The 17997-nt window shown below is 43.7% G+C and overlaps 1 protein-coding gene and 1 pseudogene across 3 annotated transcripts in view; both read right to left on the bottom strand.

Moving 5' to 3' along the window:
- Positions 1-369: 369 nt before the first annotated feature.
- Positions 370-17997, bottom strand: part of ttll12 (tubulin tyrosine ligase-like family, member 12) — a 136704-nt gene continuing 119076 nt past the window's right edge. For both annotated transcript variants that reach the window (XM_083653744.1, XM_083653745.1), the window contains exons 12-14: positions 16073-16141; positions 2044-2182; positions 370-746 (exon numbers count right to left, since the gene is read on the bottom strand). In XM_083653744.1, coding sequence (XP_083509870.1) covers positions 595-746; positions 2044-2182; positions 16073-16141 — 360 coding nt within the window. In that variant the 3' untranslated portion in view covers positions 370-594. The remainder of the gene's footprint in view (positions 747-2043; positions 2183-16072; positions 16142-17997) is intronic.
- Positions 6066-12637, bottom strand: LOC310791150 (prefoldin subunit 1 pseudogene; annotated as a pseudogene). The gene is made up of 2 exons: positions 12355-12637; positions 6066-6163 (listed from the first exon to the last, which is right to left on the bottom strand). The product of its transcript is annotated as a prefoldin subunit 1 pseudogene (transcript).

The following is a 17997-nucleotide window of genomic DNA, read 5'->3' as shown; positions in this document are numbered from 1 at the left end:
ATGGGAGCCCTACATAGACAGAAAGGCTTCTGTTCTAGAACGTCCCCTCCTTCGATAGACAGCCAAACATAAATACCTGTCCTACAAGGGCCTAGAGGGGTGACTGTAACACAACCAACAGAAAGAAGTGTCGGGAAAACTTTGAGCCAAGGAGAGAGTAAATGTTGCAAACATTAGTTACAACGAAACATGTATTATTTGTTAAAAAATGGAAATGCAAGTTGGTCAGCGATTTGCGATTAAAGCACACCAGAGATAATGTTTAAATAATCAATTCAAATTGTATCCAAATTACTTTTTAAAGGGGCTACATTACATTTCATTTGTACATTACAGGGGTTCACAGTTTACAATGCTGAATGTTGTGTACAGTAGCAACCTACTCACTTCATCTGTAATGAAAGAAGGGAACTGGCTGTGTGTGGGGAATTCAGCGAGAGAGAGAGAGAGAGAGGGAGAGACAGAGAGCGGGAGGGAGAGGGGTGAGGCAAACATCACATAATTTATATTCTCCATTTTTCTTTTTTGGAACGTACTGTAGATGTAAAATGTATAAGAGATACAAAATAATGGATCAACGACTCTCTCAACTTCTCAGAGGATCTGTGTGACCAGACATTCCTCGGGCTGATCCAGGAACAGCGTCTGGAACATGTGGTTGTAGAAGGAGGGGTGGTAGAGGCAGGCCCGGGCGCAGTCTGGGCTGAAGTTCACCTCCAGAATCTGAGGCTTCATGGCCCGCTCACCTGACCCAGGAGAAGAGCGGACACCGGTTAAAAAGTGGCACCAATTGCATTGACTATATACAGTATATATATATATATATATATATATATATATATATATATATATAAATAATACATTTGTGCAATATTTTCTCTTTCAAATCCAATGCGCTCTCCCTGTGAGTGGATGTCATGAGATGACATTAAAGTCGAGCTGAATCCAAAAATGATTCCCCCCCCCCGTTTTAGTTCAAATACCTGGGTATTCAGTGCACCTATTTATTAATTAACAACACGCTGAATCCCACTCGATTTGGGGGCGGAACATCCCAGGATTGGCCAAAGCCCAATCCAGTCCCCAGAATTGTAATATAAAATCATCGACATGACCATGGCCTGCCTCTTAACCTGTCATCTCAGACAAGTTATGTTTTCAGTCTGAAACGTGACTCCGACCCACGCGCCACTTGGGCTTCGTTGGGTTCATTTCGTCTTTAAAGTCATAAGGAGACAATATTTCAGTGGTGTCTTGCTTCCATAATTCATCTTATTTCCAGTTTAAACATATTTTTTAAGTGTTAAAAATGAAGCATAGCAATAGCTGCGACCAGATATGCGAATTTCCGAAATGCACTTTTTGTGGACCAACCAACCAACCAACCGAGTGGCTTATAGAGCTGCTGAAAAATCTGATAATCTTATTAGTTGGAAATTTTATGTACACAATGAAATAAAACCTAAAACATTTTTTTTTCAAGAGGGAAGATTTATGGTATTTTGAAACTCAGTAAATGTTTTGTGCATTTATTGTTCACAAATAAAAAATTGTCAATTTTGATCTCTACAGACGTAAAACATAAATGGCATTGTAATGAACACACCCTGGGATTAGAGTTGATGGAGTCAGAGTTTTGCCTTATTTGAGTATATATTCTAGTGTTGATCAATTACAAAAGCGATGTAATTATAAAAAAAATATTACTATAGTGTCCATCTGTATATCCTGTATTTTGTACAATATTATTTTGTATGTCCTACTTGTTTGTGTTATGTATGCATGCCTACTGGGTAAAAGAATTCCGTCCTTGAGGACAAATCTATATACGTATCTGTCTGTCTATCTTTTGATTTTTATTATTATTCTTGTGTCACTGTTCATCATTTTCATATCGTAAGTGGGCCGTATCTTGTACCAACCAACGCATATTATGACTTTTGAAGACAACAGATATTAACACATAATATTATTTCATGCCGCGTACACGTTAGCGGATGTTCCATCCCCGCTGACGAACTAAGGTATAGACCCCAGGCTCACCATTCTCCCCTGTGCTCCAGCTGAGCATGAGGTCCACAGCATAAATGGCCCGAGACGACGGGTAGGCACAGAGACCGTACGGAGGAGGACGGGACGAGGCTGCCTGGAACAGCTCCCCAAACGCCTTCAACAGCTCCTCCTGTGTGTGTGTGAGAGTGAGAGAGAGTGAAGAAGAATGATCAGTTTGATCTACATGTATAGAGTTAAATACAATTAAGCACTATCATCAAAAATGTGTACCAAGTGTTGGCCACACTCTGGGTGTGGCTGACACAGGCTTTCTCAGAGTGAAAACAGCCTCAGACCAGAGCCTCCAAGTAGCTGTCAAGACTGTGATTTATCTTCCTCCTGTGGTCATGTTTAGCTGGGTAGTAGTGACCTTTTTGCCCTCACACAGGCTGACATGGTTATAAAGTGATTTTTTGGTATGCCAGAAATCCTCACAACAGGGTCGGAAATTAGCGGGGGCTGGGGCCTTTTTGCCCCTACAAAAATCGAATTACCATTGGAATTGGGATGACGGGGGCCTTTTCTGCCCCTGTACAGGGCTGGATGAGAAATCATATGAAGAGAGGTTAAGATATTTACAATGACCAACTCTAGTATACAGGAGACATAGAGGCGACATGATCGAGGTATACAAACTTGTTCATAAAATATATGATTTCACAGCCGAGCCTATTATCCATTTTTGGAACAATAAATATGTGTTAAGAGGGATTTCCCTGAAGCTATTTCCAACAAACTGTCGCTCTCAAAGGAGGAAAAACTTTTTTACAGTTCGTGCTGTAAGAGAATGGAATGAACTACCAGACGAGGTGGTGCAGGCCCCTTCAGTTAACACGTTCAAAAACAGATTAGATAAACACTGGTTAACAAAGGATTTCTTGTATAACTATAGGGCAGGCTGTTGATTTATTATTAGACCACGTATTTGGCTCTGGTACTTTGTTTTAATGTATGTTATATGTTGTTGTGTTGTTTTGTTTTTTAACTGTATATTACAACGTGACTTCTTTTTATTATTGTACTGAGTGTGAGTCTGGTGTAGACCAGAAACTTTCAATAAACTTCAATAAACTGTAAAATAAAGTAACGTGTGGCTCGAAATGGCCAGCAAGGCATCCATCCGCAGCTGCAGCCCGCCCCGCAGCCCACACCTCCTCCTCCTAAGCTAGCATTAACGCAGGTAGCATAAGCTAGCTGGCCAGCTAGTTTGAACATGGAGCATTTTGTAATACGAAACCCACATGTTGAGTCACAGCTAGAAACAGAAATTAAAATGGAAACAGATCGTGATGAAATACAGTCGCCGAGCCTCTCCCGGTCATACAGAGGATTCTCAGCAGACTAAAGAAGGAACCAAGCACATAGCATTTTATAACAGTTTAACAGTTCTTGCCCTTCTACAAGCAGTAGTAGTCATCACCCATAAGATAAAAATAGTGACAGTTGGGGTAGCAACTGTCTGGAACACAATAAGAGGAAGAAAATTCAGATTAGCCAAGGTGGTTAGGTCAGGACTTTCACTCAGGAGGTCTGCTTCTTATCAGTTGGGTCAGGACTTTCACTCAGAAGGTCTACTGACAGTGTGCTTCTTATCAGTTGGGTCAGGACTTTCAGTCAGGTCTACTGACAGTGTGCTTCTTATCAGTTGGGTCAGGACTTTCAGTCAGGTCTACTGACAGTGTGCTTCTTATCAGTTGGGTCAGGACTTTCACTCAGGTCTACTGACAGTGTGCTTATCAGTTGGGTCAGGACTTTCACTCAGGTCTACTGACAGTGTGCTTATCAGTTGGGTCAGGACTTTCACTCAGGTTTACTGACAGTGTGCTTATCAGTTGGGTCAGGACTTTCACTCAGGTCTACTGACAGTGTGCTTATCAGTTGGGTCAAGACTTTCACTCATCAGGTCTACTGACAGTGTGCTTCTTATCAGTTGGGTCAGGAATTTCACTCAGGTCTACTGACAGTGTGCTTATCAGTTGGGTCAAGACTTTCCCTCATCAGGTCTACTGACAGTGTGCTTATCAGTTGGGTCAAGACTTTCACTCATCAGGTCTACTGACAGTGTGCTTATCAGTTGAGTCAGGACTTTCACTCATCAGGTCTACTGACAGTGTGCTTCTTATCAGTTGGTCAAGACTTTCACTCATCAGGTCTACTGACAGTGTGCTTCTTATCAGTTGGTCAAGACTTTCACTCAGCAGGTCTACTGACAGTGTGCTTCTTAACAGTTGCATAACAGCAAGGCATGAACTTAATATCAGTACAGAGTGCAGACCTCATTAGCATACTTATGCTAACTGGTGCTAATGAGGTCTGTACTGACAATAAAGTTCATCGCTTTATGACATCACTGATGATGAATTGTGGAGGGCTGTGTGAAGTGTGTGAAATATGTAATACTAGCAATCGATTCATAGGCTCGACCCCACTGCGCATCACCTCTGACATCACTGATGACATCATCACTGAACTTATATAGCCTCAGCCAGGAATGATGGAACTCTCTTCCTCCCCATATTTGTACACTGGACTGGATTTCTGAATTTGAAACTGCTATCAAAACACCTCTCTTTAAACTTGCCTATTCCCTCTAATCCCATTAACTGACCTTACTGATCTCACTAAGCTCTCCACTCATAACTGCTGTTTTATTACTGTTCATTGTTGTTTATTATATTACTATTGTATATCTTGCTGTTTTATTATGTGTTCTGTTGTTGATGTAAGGTGACTGACAGTGTCGTGAAAGGCGCCATCATCAAATAAAATTTGTTATTTATTATGACATCACTGATGACATCACATCATTAGGTAATTAAGGCAATCACCTAATTAAAAAATCCGGCTCCGTCAGGTCACCCGCACGGGTGCTCTTTACACTTCTTGAAAGTTTCAGCCCGATTGCACGAAAAATCGCATAGCTGTGGCCGGACAAAATTCTGCTCTCACACAGACGGACACTTCTCATTCTTATAGCAAGACAAGATACTGCTGGTGCACACTGGGCACGCTTTATTTTTGTGTGTGTGTGAGCCCACACATGTCAGAGCCCTGAACAGTGAGTGGTTTGGCAAATTTTGGAACCGATCGGCGCAAGGGTGCACACTTCACACAGCCCTTCCTCCTTATTATCATCATTCAAATTGCTCAAGTGGGCGGGCGGTGTTAGTCACGATTTTGCGGGCTGTGTCTGATGTCATAAATCAGTGAATGTCATCAATTGTGATATCATTAGTGATGTCACTCAAGCAATTGTGATGTCATCAGTGATGTCACTCAAGCAATTGTGATGTCATCAGTGATGTAATAAATCCTTCTGTGGTGTTTTACGGCAGTTGGCATCCTTTATATTGCATTACCACCTCCTTCTGGATTTATCCTTCCCTACATTCTGTCCCTTTCTTTCCTCCGATAGGCTGAGAGGCACTCTCCAGTCTTTCTGTCCCTGCTCCGAATTTTTTTTTTTTTTATGTGTTTTTGTTCAAGGGATCGATTCCTAGGCTCACCCGCTACGCGGCCTCGCTCGTCCTGCAGCTTGCCGAGCTCGCATTCGCAGCTCGGCCGCTGCGCGGCCTTGCCCCCTGCTCGGCTGCTGTGTGGCCAATAAGACCAGCATCACTGATGTCAGATTTGACATCACTGATCAGTGGGATCAGTGGGATTTTGTCAGTGGGATTTATGACATCACTGATGATGTCACAGTGGGATTTATGACATCACTGATGTCACAGTGGATTTATGACTTATGACATTGGGACAGAGACACAGAGCCCCAGCTCCCATTTACTGTATATACTGATGATATTTAATTCTGTACTCATTGACTTGTTTATTGTTTTGCATTGTATTATACGTCAATGGTTTGTATACTTGGCTCCACCGAAAACGAGGTTCTCCCTCAGTGGGCTCACAGTTGAAATAAAGGGTTGAAATTAAATGAAAATAGTATTGAGATCTTTACAGTCCATGATTGAGATAAGATACAATCAATGTGTGCGCATGTGTGCTGTGTGTTATTTGGTCGTCCTGGACATCAGCATTTCTCTGATGTCGTCTTCAGCTTCCTTCATGCTGCGTTCAAGATAGGATTTTGTCTGCTCCAGCTCTTTAACTCATTGAGTGCCAATGATGACTATCGTCGTCAATTCAAATACTAACGTAGAGTTCCAATGACGACTAAAGTCGTCAATTGCGTTTTTTGATGGTGGGACGTGGATCAAAGCCTGATCCATCTCCTGTGAAAGTATGGTGGATGTTGAATGTGTAAAAGCTATTTTACGGACCCATTAGGTTAGCCTAGGTAAACCCAGCCCCCACGTGACCTGCTCTCTCAGTTCCCAGTCACTAGGGTCTAGCGAACGGGCCATTCAAATCGATTGCTGGGGCGATTGAAAGACCCACGCAGACCCGCAGCCAATGAGTGATGGTGTGACTGTCAACATCAGTCCTGCCGTGATCGGCCAATCAGAGAGTGCGTCTTTGTCAATGACGTGTAACAGCTGCAGCGGCTTAGCACTACCTAGCCGTTAGCATTTGGCCTCTCTAAAGCATAGCTCCCGAGCTAGCTACTAGCTATATGGCTAGCTATATGGCTATGCAACTACGTTGAGGAAATTCAAGTGAAAACAGTTAATGTTAATGTGGGAATCATGGTGGAACCGAATAAAAATGTTTTTGTTTGATACTCTATTCTGTTGTATTGTCATGTGAGAATGAAAACAGCTATAGTAATAGTACTTCAAAACAGTGGTTCTCAAAATGTTTCCACATAAGGATCCTTAAACTGAATAATGTGATGCTAGGTCTGTTGATCAAAATAACACCTATATCGAAATCGGATTTTAGCGGACCATACAAGCCGGGGCTTCAGAGCTGATCACCTGGACACATTTTACGGCGAAATTATCTGATAAACTTGTCTGTGCAGCTCTGTGGTGATCAGCTAATGTCTTCATAGCATTGTGATTATGATTTAATGCATTATGGAAGATAAACGCTGGTTTAACATAATTAAAATAATTGACGCTTCTGGGCAGTAGACCATTTGGGCATGGTCTCATGTGTATGGTTTATTTAGCCTACTCAATCTCTCCTGAGATTATAAGATTAACCTGTTAGGACGCTGTGAGCTTGTGTATATAAGTCCAGAGAACTTGATGAAAACAAAGTGACAAAATATCCTGGCATCGGGTACACGAAAATTAATGTTATTAAATGCTGTAACGTTAACTGTAATTCTCATGTGTATTGTTTATTTAGCCTACTCAATCTCTCAGCCCATTTTGATGCTGAACCAAATGACCAGTCCGGCTGCAATGATTGATTTGTGAGGCAGCATATGCCAATGGAAGGCTGGGTAGCATTAGCTAACGTCATCCAGGCTACAGTAACATTAGGCTATTATAGTTATGAAACGCTGATTCAAACGTTACAATAATAAGACACAATAGGAGCCAGTTACCCTACTGTAGCTAGAGAGAGTAATTTCAGACCACCAGATATCACCATATTTATGTTATTAAATGCTGTAACGTTAACGGTAATTCTCATGTGTATGGTTTATTTATAAGCATTCATTGATTGAAGCAGAGTGCTGGTCGGTTAAGTTTCTCTGTAGTCATGTCCTCTGCTCCAATCTTCAGTTCAGTTTCTTCTGTCTCTCGTCCAGCAGCTGCAGATGTCATCATTATCCACGTTATTGATGATTATGTATAAAAAAAATCTCATTGTGTAAATATTTTGTGAACGCACCAATAGTTAGAGAAGGAAACCTCTCTTTGCATTTTATTTTGTTTTTTAATAAAAGTAGGCTACTTGTGATATCTCACGTGGCTTTGATTCATCATTGCAAATTTAGCCCAATTTGTAGAAAATGCAGATGTGAACAGCTAGGTTTAATGACAAATATGGAATATCACCCAAGGAAATACCACGGTTTAATGCCAACAGATAAACCATACAGATTTGTTGTAATTGTGAACACAAATAAGGGAGCAAAGACATGGTTTTCAAGTATAACACAATGTACAACTTTTATTCAAAGACAGGATTGAAAAATATAGGTCACTTGTATTCACTTCAGACAAGACACTACGTTAAAGTCTGAAATTTACCTAGATTTGCTATAAGAATTGACATTTCAGCTTGTCACCTGATGTCATTATTAATGGACAGTACAGTAGTAAAGATTTTGAACATTTTGATTAATCAATCCAAGTCAGAAACAACATGTGCTGTGAGCCTTTTAGAATTCAAAAACCTTACTTCCAACAATTAACTAGCCTGCACTAACTACTGCACAGTAACGTGTACAAATATTGAATGCAACAGTCTCGTTCTGGAGCGAACCCCTCAGCTGAATTCACGTTGGAATATGATATCAAGGCTTGATATATTTGATTGTACTCATACAGCAGTGTGGAGCTTAACATCTAGCTAGGTTGCATCTGGAATATGATCTGGATTATGTATAATATAACCAGGGCTGTAGTAGCCTAGGTAAACCCAGCCACCACGTGACCTGCTCTCTCAGTTCCCAGTCACATAGTGACTGAGAACAGGTCTGAGAGCAGGTCACGTGGGGGATGGGTTTACCCAGGCTAGGGCTGTAGTGGTGGCTAAACGCACGTAAACGGCGTTTACGTACCTTTTTCAATGCTCTGCAGCGTTTAGGCACCTTTTAAGATCGTTTACTCACATGTTTAAATCGTTTATGCACACTTATTATTGCACGAGTTTTAACACGTTCGCGTAAACTCCGTTGATGCGGAGACCACGCCAAGCACGTCACACACCAAAAGAAAAGAAAAACGATTACACATGGGCATGGCACTGACCAGGATCTCCGCGAACCATAGCCTATTTTTGTGGAGCGCTCCGCGGTAAAGGTACACGGCCCCAGTCACGTTGGTGCCTTTATCGAGCTGTGCTTGCCTGTCCAGACAGCGCTCCCTTCAAACAACTTAACGGTGCCATTGTGCCAGCGATGCGCAATGCGCATTGGAGACGTGCATTTGGAGACCAGCTCATGGTGAGCTGAACATAGGTTGGTTAAAAATGTGTGTCCGGAGTGGGGAAAATCATATAGGCTCACCGTTTTACAACTGAAGAGTGAATCACTGGTGTAAGAAACATGATTGATTTCCCTCTGATCAAGTAAAGTTTGTAACATTTGGTGCTTGCGAGTCGACTTGAATAGTCCAGGTGCTACTGTATAAAGCCAAAATAATACGACCATGTTGAAAACTATCTAGAAACATACTGGTGTTTGTTGTGCCGAGATCTGTATAAATAAATATTGGCTGACTAAAATTTAGTGGCCAGAGTGGCAGAACCACTTTTATTTCCATGTACAGTATGTTGTCTACCTATCCTTGCCCAATGTGTTTGTGGACAGTTTGAATTATATATTGGTATTCAAGAATCACAGATTCAATCTGTCTACATCTTCTTCTTTCGACTATTCCCGTCAGGGGTCGCCACAGCGGATCATCTGTTTCCATCGGTTTCTGTCCTCTGCATCGTCCTCCGTCACGCCCACTGCCTGCATGTCCTCTTTCACTGCGTCCATGAACCTCCTCTTGGGCCTTCCCCTCCTCCTCTTTCCTGGCAGCTCCATCTCCAGCATCCTCCTCCCAATGTACCCCACCTCCCTCCTCCGCACATGTCCATACCATCTCAGTCTTGCCTCTCTCACTTTCTGTCCAATTCAATCTGTCTACATACTTTTAGCTATAAAGCTGAAGCTGACAATCACAGGCACAGTGTGTGTGAGAGAGAGAACTATATTACTCTTCAAACTGTATATACTGGGTTCATACAAGGTCCTTTAAAGTAGGCTACCTACTGTATAATTTAACTTTTCATACCTGGAGAAATTCAACAAATGTTCAAATACATTTTATATTGATTGTTTAGGCCTAATTATTTGTAAAGTCACAACACATTAGAGATGTGTGTAGTTCATTTTGCTCTCAAATGCACCAGGTTGATGAATTTTACTTTAAAATGTAAAAAAAAAATCTTCCGGGGGAGAATCCCCCCGGACCCCCCTTGAGGGGCAAGGCCCATCCCATAGCCAGCTACTTTTTCTATCTGGCTGGCTACTCAGAAATGTGGGGGAACCCCCTGATATACCTTATAGGGCTATATGATTCAGATTAAGTTGTTCTCTATACTCTCATATTTTGTCTTGTATATCGGTCACGGAAGCTTATTTATCCGCCGTTATAACACTGCCGGTGCCGCGTGAGAAAGCTGCCTGAGTCAAAAGTATAGTTTACCCACCTTTTTTTTTACCACTACAGCACTGAATATAACACTACGCTCACTATGTCATGACATTCACGTTAACGCTATAGCCTCCAAAAATCTACTGTAGCTAGCTAGCGTCAGCTACATCTGTAACCACGCTGAAATGCGAGTGCATTAACGTTATTTCTAGCTAGGTCAAACACACCTTACCGTTATGAGTGTGGCCGTTTTTGATTAACATTAAGTCCACGATCATTTCCAGAGCTTGATTTGTTTTGAAGGTTTTGTCTGGTACTATTCAATATGATTTATGCAGATAAGACAGCATGTCCCTGATAACTAGATCATATCACTGTATAGATGATGACTGTTCTTCACAGCCACAAATATCTCTCCAGATCTGCGGCCAGATCTGCGGCCATCTGCAGCAGGGATGGTCCGTGTAGACAGTTGTCCTGTTCCTCTTTCATTCCCTGACCACCGTCACAGGAGTCATTGGCAGAGGCGATGTTCTCTCTTCTTGGAAGCTCTAATAATATAAAACGTAGTAGTTACTGTATGTTACACGTGGCTAACGTTAGCTAGCTTCTGACATGTTTTTCTAGAATTCATTAGATCGTTAAATGCTCCCGTAATCTAGCTAACGTTACCTCGCTAACCCACTACAGCCGATGAGGAAAAGTCAGTCATTTATCGAATGTCTTTCTTACCAAACACAATTACGCTAGTTTCTGAGATAATATATAGTGTGGCATATCTTACCTGGAAATCACACATCGATCCGTAGGCCAGCTCTGAGTCTGTTTACATTTTGGGCGGAGGGGGGCTTGGTTGGTTGTAGCTGGTTGTAGCCATTTGCGTGCTAGCAGTACTGAAATGAAAAGTGTTAGCTCATGCGCTAACAACAAAGGTCGCAGAGTGATGACGCCATCTGCTGCACTGCGCATGTGCTCTGTGCAGTAAGCTGGTTGGATGACGGTTGCGTAATGGAGCGGTCTATCGGGGGGGGGGGGGGGGGGGGGACCACCGCTAGAAATCGATTAACATAGCTGGGATTCCAGACCCTAGTGACTGAGAACAGGTCTGAGAGCAGGTCACGTGGGGGATGGGTTTACCCAGGCTACCATTAGGTGGCGACAGTGCTCTCCAGATTAGAGAAAGGCGAGGAAAAAAGAGAGAAGAAGTCATGGGGAAACGGAAATCGCATCGGTATGCATCGATATGCATGAAGCATAACGTTAGCTGTGCCTGCAGCAGCCAATCTGCTGCCACAATTGAGCCCCTCCGTGTCCGCTGCGATAGCCCATCCACACGATTAGTTGTGGAGTTGTTATTATTCTCAACTGGAAGCGATGGGAGTAGTTGACAAATACACGCGGAACGCTGTAAAAAACCTGGATGTAGCGCACTTTTCAGTGCAGAGCAAACTCAGCAGAGAGCCACCAGAGCCACGCCCACGGAGGAGGGGTTTGCAGTTGAGGGGGGGGGGGGCACGCAGGGCAGCATACAACACCGACCCAGACAGACCCAGACAGCAGGACAGGATTGGTAAACACAAACTAGAATATCTGATGCCCACCAGCAGTAAATCAAGACCAGCAAGAAGCTGCAACCAGCAGCGCACGCAGGGGCCAGCGCTGCTGGTTGCAGCTAAAAAATATTATTTTGCCAAACAAAATTCCTTTGTTTTCACTGTTTTATTGAAGGAAATTATTTTTGGGGTGTCACTACATCAGAAAATATTAGCTTCAGAGTCAGTCATGTGCTTGAAATGCTTCATTTCACAAAAGGCTAATTATCTCAGCTTCTAATTTGAAACGTCTCTTTTTGGTGAAATCAACCTATCTTCTCCGGCTCATAACTAAAGAACGGAAAATTATATCAATAAACTTTTTTTTGCTGATGATAGAAGAGAGTCTCATCGTTCTTTGGGCGTGTTCGGTGTTTACATAGTAATATCACACAATATTCTGTGGGCCTTGAGAAATCACTGAAAACGCTCTGAAACTCTGGCACTGGGAGCGTCCCTTCTCCAAAAGTGGCTGGCACTCAATGAGTTAATCTTCTCATCAGCTGTCTTCTGTTTGTCTGTCAGCTGGTTGTTGATCTCCTCTTTAGACTGGAGGATGAACATGCGTCCGACGCCCTGGTACATGCGTGTGTTGTCTGGCAGAGCCATGACCTCTGCATGTGTCAGCTTGGCATGTTAATCTGAACTGACAAGCTGATTGATCTGAAGGTCAACCAGCTTCACCTTCTGCTGCCTGTCAATCTTCTTCACCTTGAGCTCCCCGAATGCCTTCTTCAGCTCCAGATCTATGGGCAGCGCCATCGTGAAATATAGTAACTCACACCTAACACAGATGCTATCATCGGTCTCACCTACTTATAGCCTCTGCAGGGAAGGATTTATGACATCACTGATGGATGACATCACAATTGCTCGAGTGACATCAGTGATGACATCATCACTAATGACATCACTCGGCTCGTGTTTACCGTGAATACGAGACTGGAAGTCATGTACATGCTTGGAACATTCAAGTGCCACCGAGGCTAACAATTTAGCTACCACAAGCTAGCGAGCAGCTAGTCTCGCTAGCCAGCCTCTCTTCCTTTCTGTCAGAGTGTCTGGCGTCGCAGGTTTCCATTGTGGGATTGCAAAAAAAATGCTCTGTTTGGGTTAACCAATCAGCCTCGTCTTGGGCGGTGCTTAGCGTTAGTGCCCTTGGAAAATAGTTTCGGGGTGGAACTTGTGCCGAGCAGGCCTTCTTTATTGCACAATCCAGATTTTCTTCAAAACTTGCCATTTTCAGCGTGTAGCAACGAGTTAGCCTGTAGGTTTCTGCCGTTAGCTTTCTACGCTAGCTAGTTAGCGTTCGGCGGGAGCATTACAGCGACACACATGGGAGCGGAAGTCGCTCTGATTGACATAGTCGGAGCCAATGAACAGAGCGTGAGAGCTTGCAAGCGGGGGAGCGGATATCCTGCTGCCACCGAAACAGCCGCTCGAATGGGAGAGCAGCTTTAGAGCAGGGGCGGGCTGATCCCTGTTTCCACAGCGCCAGACTCTCTGACAGAAAGGAAGAGAGGCTGGCTAGCGAGACTAGCGAGCAGCTAACTATGTTAATGCAGAAAATGCTAAAGCATAATGAGAGGAAACAAGAGGAGACTCTTAACGGTGAAAATACACTGCACGCGACTCCTGCACGTAAGCTGTGCGGCACGACCATTCGTGACCTTGTGCGCAGCCAGTTTTCATTAGGACACCATGTTAACAGATCTGTCAGTCCACACCGAATTGCGCGCAGCTCAGCAGACGCTCAGGGCGTGCAACGGCGGGGACACACCGGTACGCGGAACTTGCGCGCATGCCCGCGCACCTCCGCACAGAAGTCGCTTAAAGTGTCCACACAGAGAGCGCAGCTCACTTTGCGTGCTCTGCTCGTCCGCTATATATTTTGCCCCAGATCTACTGTCTTCGTTATCATGGGTAGTAAATAACGACATAAATATATAAAGTAATATGTTTGGGATAACTGTTAATGGCTACCTTCGGCGTTATAAAATGCAATTGCATCATATTTAATTTAATTTAATTTATTAACTGTTCTCCTCCTGTTTTCCCAGTGCGTGCTGTTGTAGAGAGAAGGCGAGTCCTAGCTCTCTACTTGTTGCTCCGCAGGCAACGAGCCCCTAGAAGCCGCTCCCCCTCTCCAACTGCTCTTTCTCTCTTTTCACACTTCCAAAGGGGCAATCAACAACGTAAATAAACATTATTTCACTTTGAAATTGGTTTTATTTGACGAATGTCTGGTTTTGGAGTTCCTGTCTGCCCTGATCTGATCTGCTTGACAGAGTCGCTCACGGGTGCAGACGGCCATGCAGGAAAATAGAAATCCAGGCTGAAGGCCTAAACATGGTCGTCCGTCCGCCTCGAATTGGAGCCGTCTCGCCGTTTGCCGGCGCCAGCTAGCCCTACATGCTCGGACGCCACTACGCCCTCCCTCCTGTGGAAGCTCCGTGTGAAAATGGCGGAGATTGTGTGCCAGGCAGTCTGAATGAAATTGAATGTAACATTCCCAATTCTATGTATTAAATTCTAAAAAACGACCCTCAACATTTGGGAAGGCTAAGCCACACAACTAGTTCGTTATAATCTAACATCATGCTTTGAAATGCGACTTTGCGGCGATAAGCCAGGGCAACGGCCAATCACAACTCTCCTGCAGCTGACGTCACGCACGTATCGTCGCCGTGAAGTCACATTTTCGAGCAGCCCCCGTCAGCCGACGGCGCCCCCTCCCCGTAGGACGGCGCTCCACCCACCGTCATACGGGGAGGGCGGGGCGAGGCTCTGACGGACGACCATGTTTAGGCCTTGAGTTGCGCGCCCTGAGCGTCCGCTGAGCTGAGCTGCGCGCAATTCGGTGTGGACTGACAGATCTGTTAACATGGTGTCCTAATGAAAACTGGCTGCGCACAAGGTCGTGAATGGTTGCGCCGCGCAGCTTACGTGCAGGAGTCGCGTGCGGTGTTTTCACCGTGACGGCCGGGACACACATCTTGCGACTGCGTGGCGTGTGCGTGGCGTGCTTGCTGCGGATGGCACGCCCGCGGCATCCACACAGGCAGCGTGGCTGGTGCGTGCAGCTGCTGCGCTGCTGCCTGTCTGCCAACTATCTTCCTATAGAGTTTACCTTTTATTAAATTTGCTATAAACAATACAATGATGATTTCAACTGAAGATCACTTGGGCTCACTTCAGAATCGAGGCAGTATCATTTGTGTGTGTGTGTGTGTGTGTGTGTGTCTGTGTGTGTGTGGTGGGGAGGGGAGGAACGAAGCCACTTGTAGCCATGTGGTTTTCAGAGGGCAGGAGAACTGCAGCTGTGAGCTCAGCTCATCCTCTCGTCTCAAATCAAAACGAGCCTTGATTGGCTGTGGCTGCCCCTGTAAAATATAATTTTAATGTATTTTTGTGTCTATTTGTGGCGAGACACGCTAGAGACACGCTAGAGACACGCGCGCGGTAAAAGGAAAAAATAGGCTTCGCTTCTATTCTCTAGATGACGCGCGTCTCACGCTCGCAAGACACGCGCTTGAGACGCGCGTCTGATGCCGGTGGTGTGGCTGCTATAACCTGTTAACATGGGCGCCGAAATGAAAACGACACGCAGACGCCACGCAGACGCACAGCACACGCAAGATGTGTGTTCCGGCCGTGAGAATATCAAGATGTTCCTCAGACATAAAATTACTATGAAAAGCTATACAGCTAAAATGTCAATATACGGTATTTACTTTCCATGAATGTCCATGGGATCCGCCATTTTGTGAAAATGTCACAAGTCCTGAGCTTTCAGAAAGATTCCACATACCAAGTCATGAATACCACATGACAGCCCGTTCAATTGGATTTACGTCGTATTCATGTTAAACACAAGCCCACTTGAAGGCAGCAATAGAATTGGTGAAGTCAGATGTCACTTGAGCAATTGTGATGTCTAGTGATCTCATCAGTGATGATGTCACCAGAGATGTCACTCGAGCAATTACAATCTTACTACTATAATAGGGTGCGTTTACTACTATAGGGCGGTGTTCTGAGCATGCTCAGTTGAGCAATTGTTGGTCACGCTGCCCTAATAGGCTATAGTAGTTTGATGATGATTATTGCTATTTCTTTATAATCCGTTAATTTTCCAGGTTTTCCATGACCGCGGGAACCCTGATTTTCCTAATCGGAAGCTCACATTTAGCCTACCTGTACCTCCTTCCATGGATACTGTGGGTACTGCTCCTCAAACATGGGGATGAACTCATCATAGTGCACCTGGAAGCAGACAACCAGGCAGAGTGAGGGAACCCAAAAATCCAATTGGGAAACAGTTGACTCATTCATAACATCTGAACAAGAGCTTCATAATAGCTACATGGCACATTCAGAAATACTTTCTCCTACCATGCCTTATCACATTTTTCATGATCATTATTGTTCATTTCACATGTCTATTTCATAAAGTGGGAAAGGTGGGAAACCGTACAATGCATAAACATATTGAAGTATATTTCATATTCTGTGTTATATTCTGTGTTATACTATATCTGTAATTGATTGGAATGTTCCCATTTAGAGTTTTGGGCTAGTATGAGATCATTGTTTTTCACTGACTTACACACGCACATACAGGTATCAGATAGTCCCTAGGTGGTCAAACAGGAAGGGGGGCCTCTGTCAGCTGGATTGTTTCCAGCTGTGTACTGTGTATCTTAGCAGGAGAAGGCGAGAGGCACCTCTGGAGTTGCGTGCCTATAGCTGGTCACATTGCACGCAATAGCTGGTCACGTTGAGTGTTATGTAGGACCATATGTACAGGATTGATTTCTCAGGAATACTAGCACATTACTCGGAAGGGATATTCAATAATATGTTTGTGTAAGGGTATAAAGGCTTGTCTCCTGTTGTGTGAAAGTTAGAACGAGACCCTGCTCCTTCTCCAGATGAAAACTGCAGCCATCTGTAAAATACCACTTTGTTGCATTGGAATAAAGTATTTTCTTGTTGCATCCAAGCCTGGTATCCGGACTCCTTCATTCATCTCAAAGACTTTGAAGACTCAGCTGAATTAACAACAATATCATTTGCTATAAATAATGCTGGAAAAAAATACAAGCACTTTAAAGCAATAAATTAAGACAATGTTTGTAGTAGTGATGACCTATACCACCCCCTGTAGTATAGCCCTGTATAAACCACAGTCTCCTCAAACTCACACATACCCAGCCATTTTATCGGTGCTTATATCGGTGCATCCCTAATTTTAGATGCTGGTGCATATCCTGGTTTAGGCACATGGTCAGGGCATTTTTCAATCTATTTTAAAGGGGACTTTCTTAGCTTTCATTTAAGGCAACTGCTGCCAACAACAACTGCTGTTTGCTTCAAGAGGAAACCTGCCTATCTCTGCTGCCATAAAGGCCTAAACACCTCTGCCCTTTTCACCCCTAGAAAACCCCCACTTTGCACTTAACAAGAACAGCCCAGAAGTTAAGTGAAAATGCATGCTGACATAAGCATTCTGAGATACTTTTCTGCTGACCAAAGTTGTTGTTTTCACACCATTCTGTGTACATTCTTGAGACTGTTGTGAGATCAGCAGTTTCAGAAGGGTGGCACCAACAACCATGCCGTGTCAAGGTCAAGGTCACTATCATCACATGATTCCCGTGTTAATGGTAAACATGTTGACATAATTATTTCTGTGCTGACAAATGAAGCAATATATGTATATTGTGTGCACATTGTGTTTTTCCTCCAAACAGCAACAACAGCACCGTAATCTTTGGAAGCAATCAAACGTTTATCACGTTGCAAGAAATTATTAAACAATCAAACAGACATGTTGAAATTCTCCAGCATGGTGGATCATCTTAACTGATTAAGCAGTATTTTGAGTGGTTCTCTGTAAAGCTCCTGGATGAACGATTGGACTAATAAGAATAAAAGGTTTATACAGTGGCGTGCCGTCCATTAGGCGAACTAGGCAAATGCTAGGGGCGCTTGAGCCGTTAGGGGCGCCAGAGAGGGTATTTTTTTTTTTTTTTTACAAATACTTTTTCATGATAATAGGCCTACTATTATTTTACAATAGTAGACAAAAAATAAGCAGAACAACGTCTTAACACATT

Source organism: Poromitra crassiceps, assembly GCF_964638095.1.
Source record: "Poromitra crassiceps genome assembly, chromosome: 2".
Taxonomy (NCBI): domain Eukaryota; kingdom Metazoa; phylum Chordata; class Actinopteri; order Beryciformes; family Melamphaidae; genus Poromitra; species Poromitra crassiceps.
The sequence above is the reverse complement of the archived record's forward strand: the minus strand, read 5'-3'. Positions and strand labels throughout refer to the sequence as shown.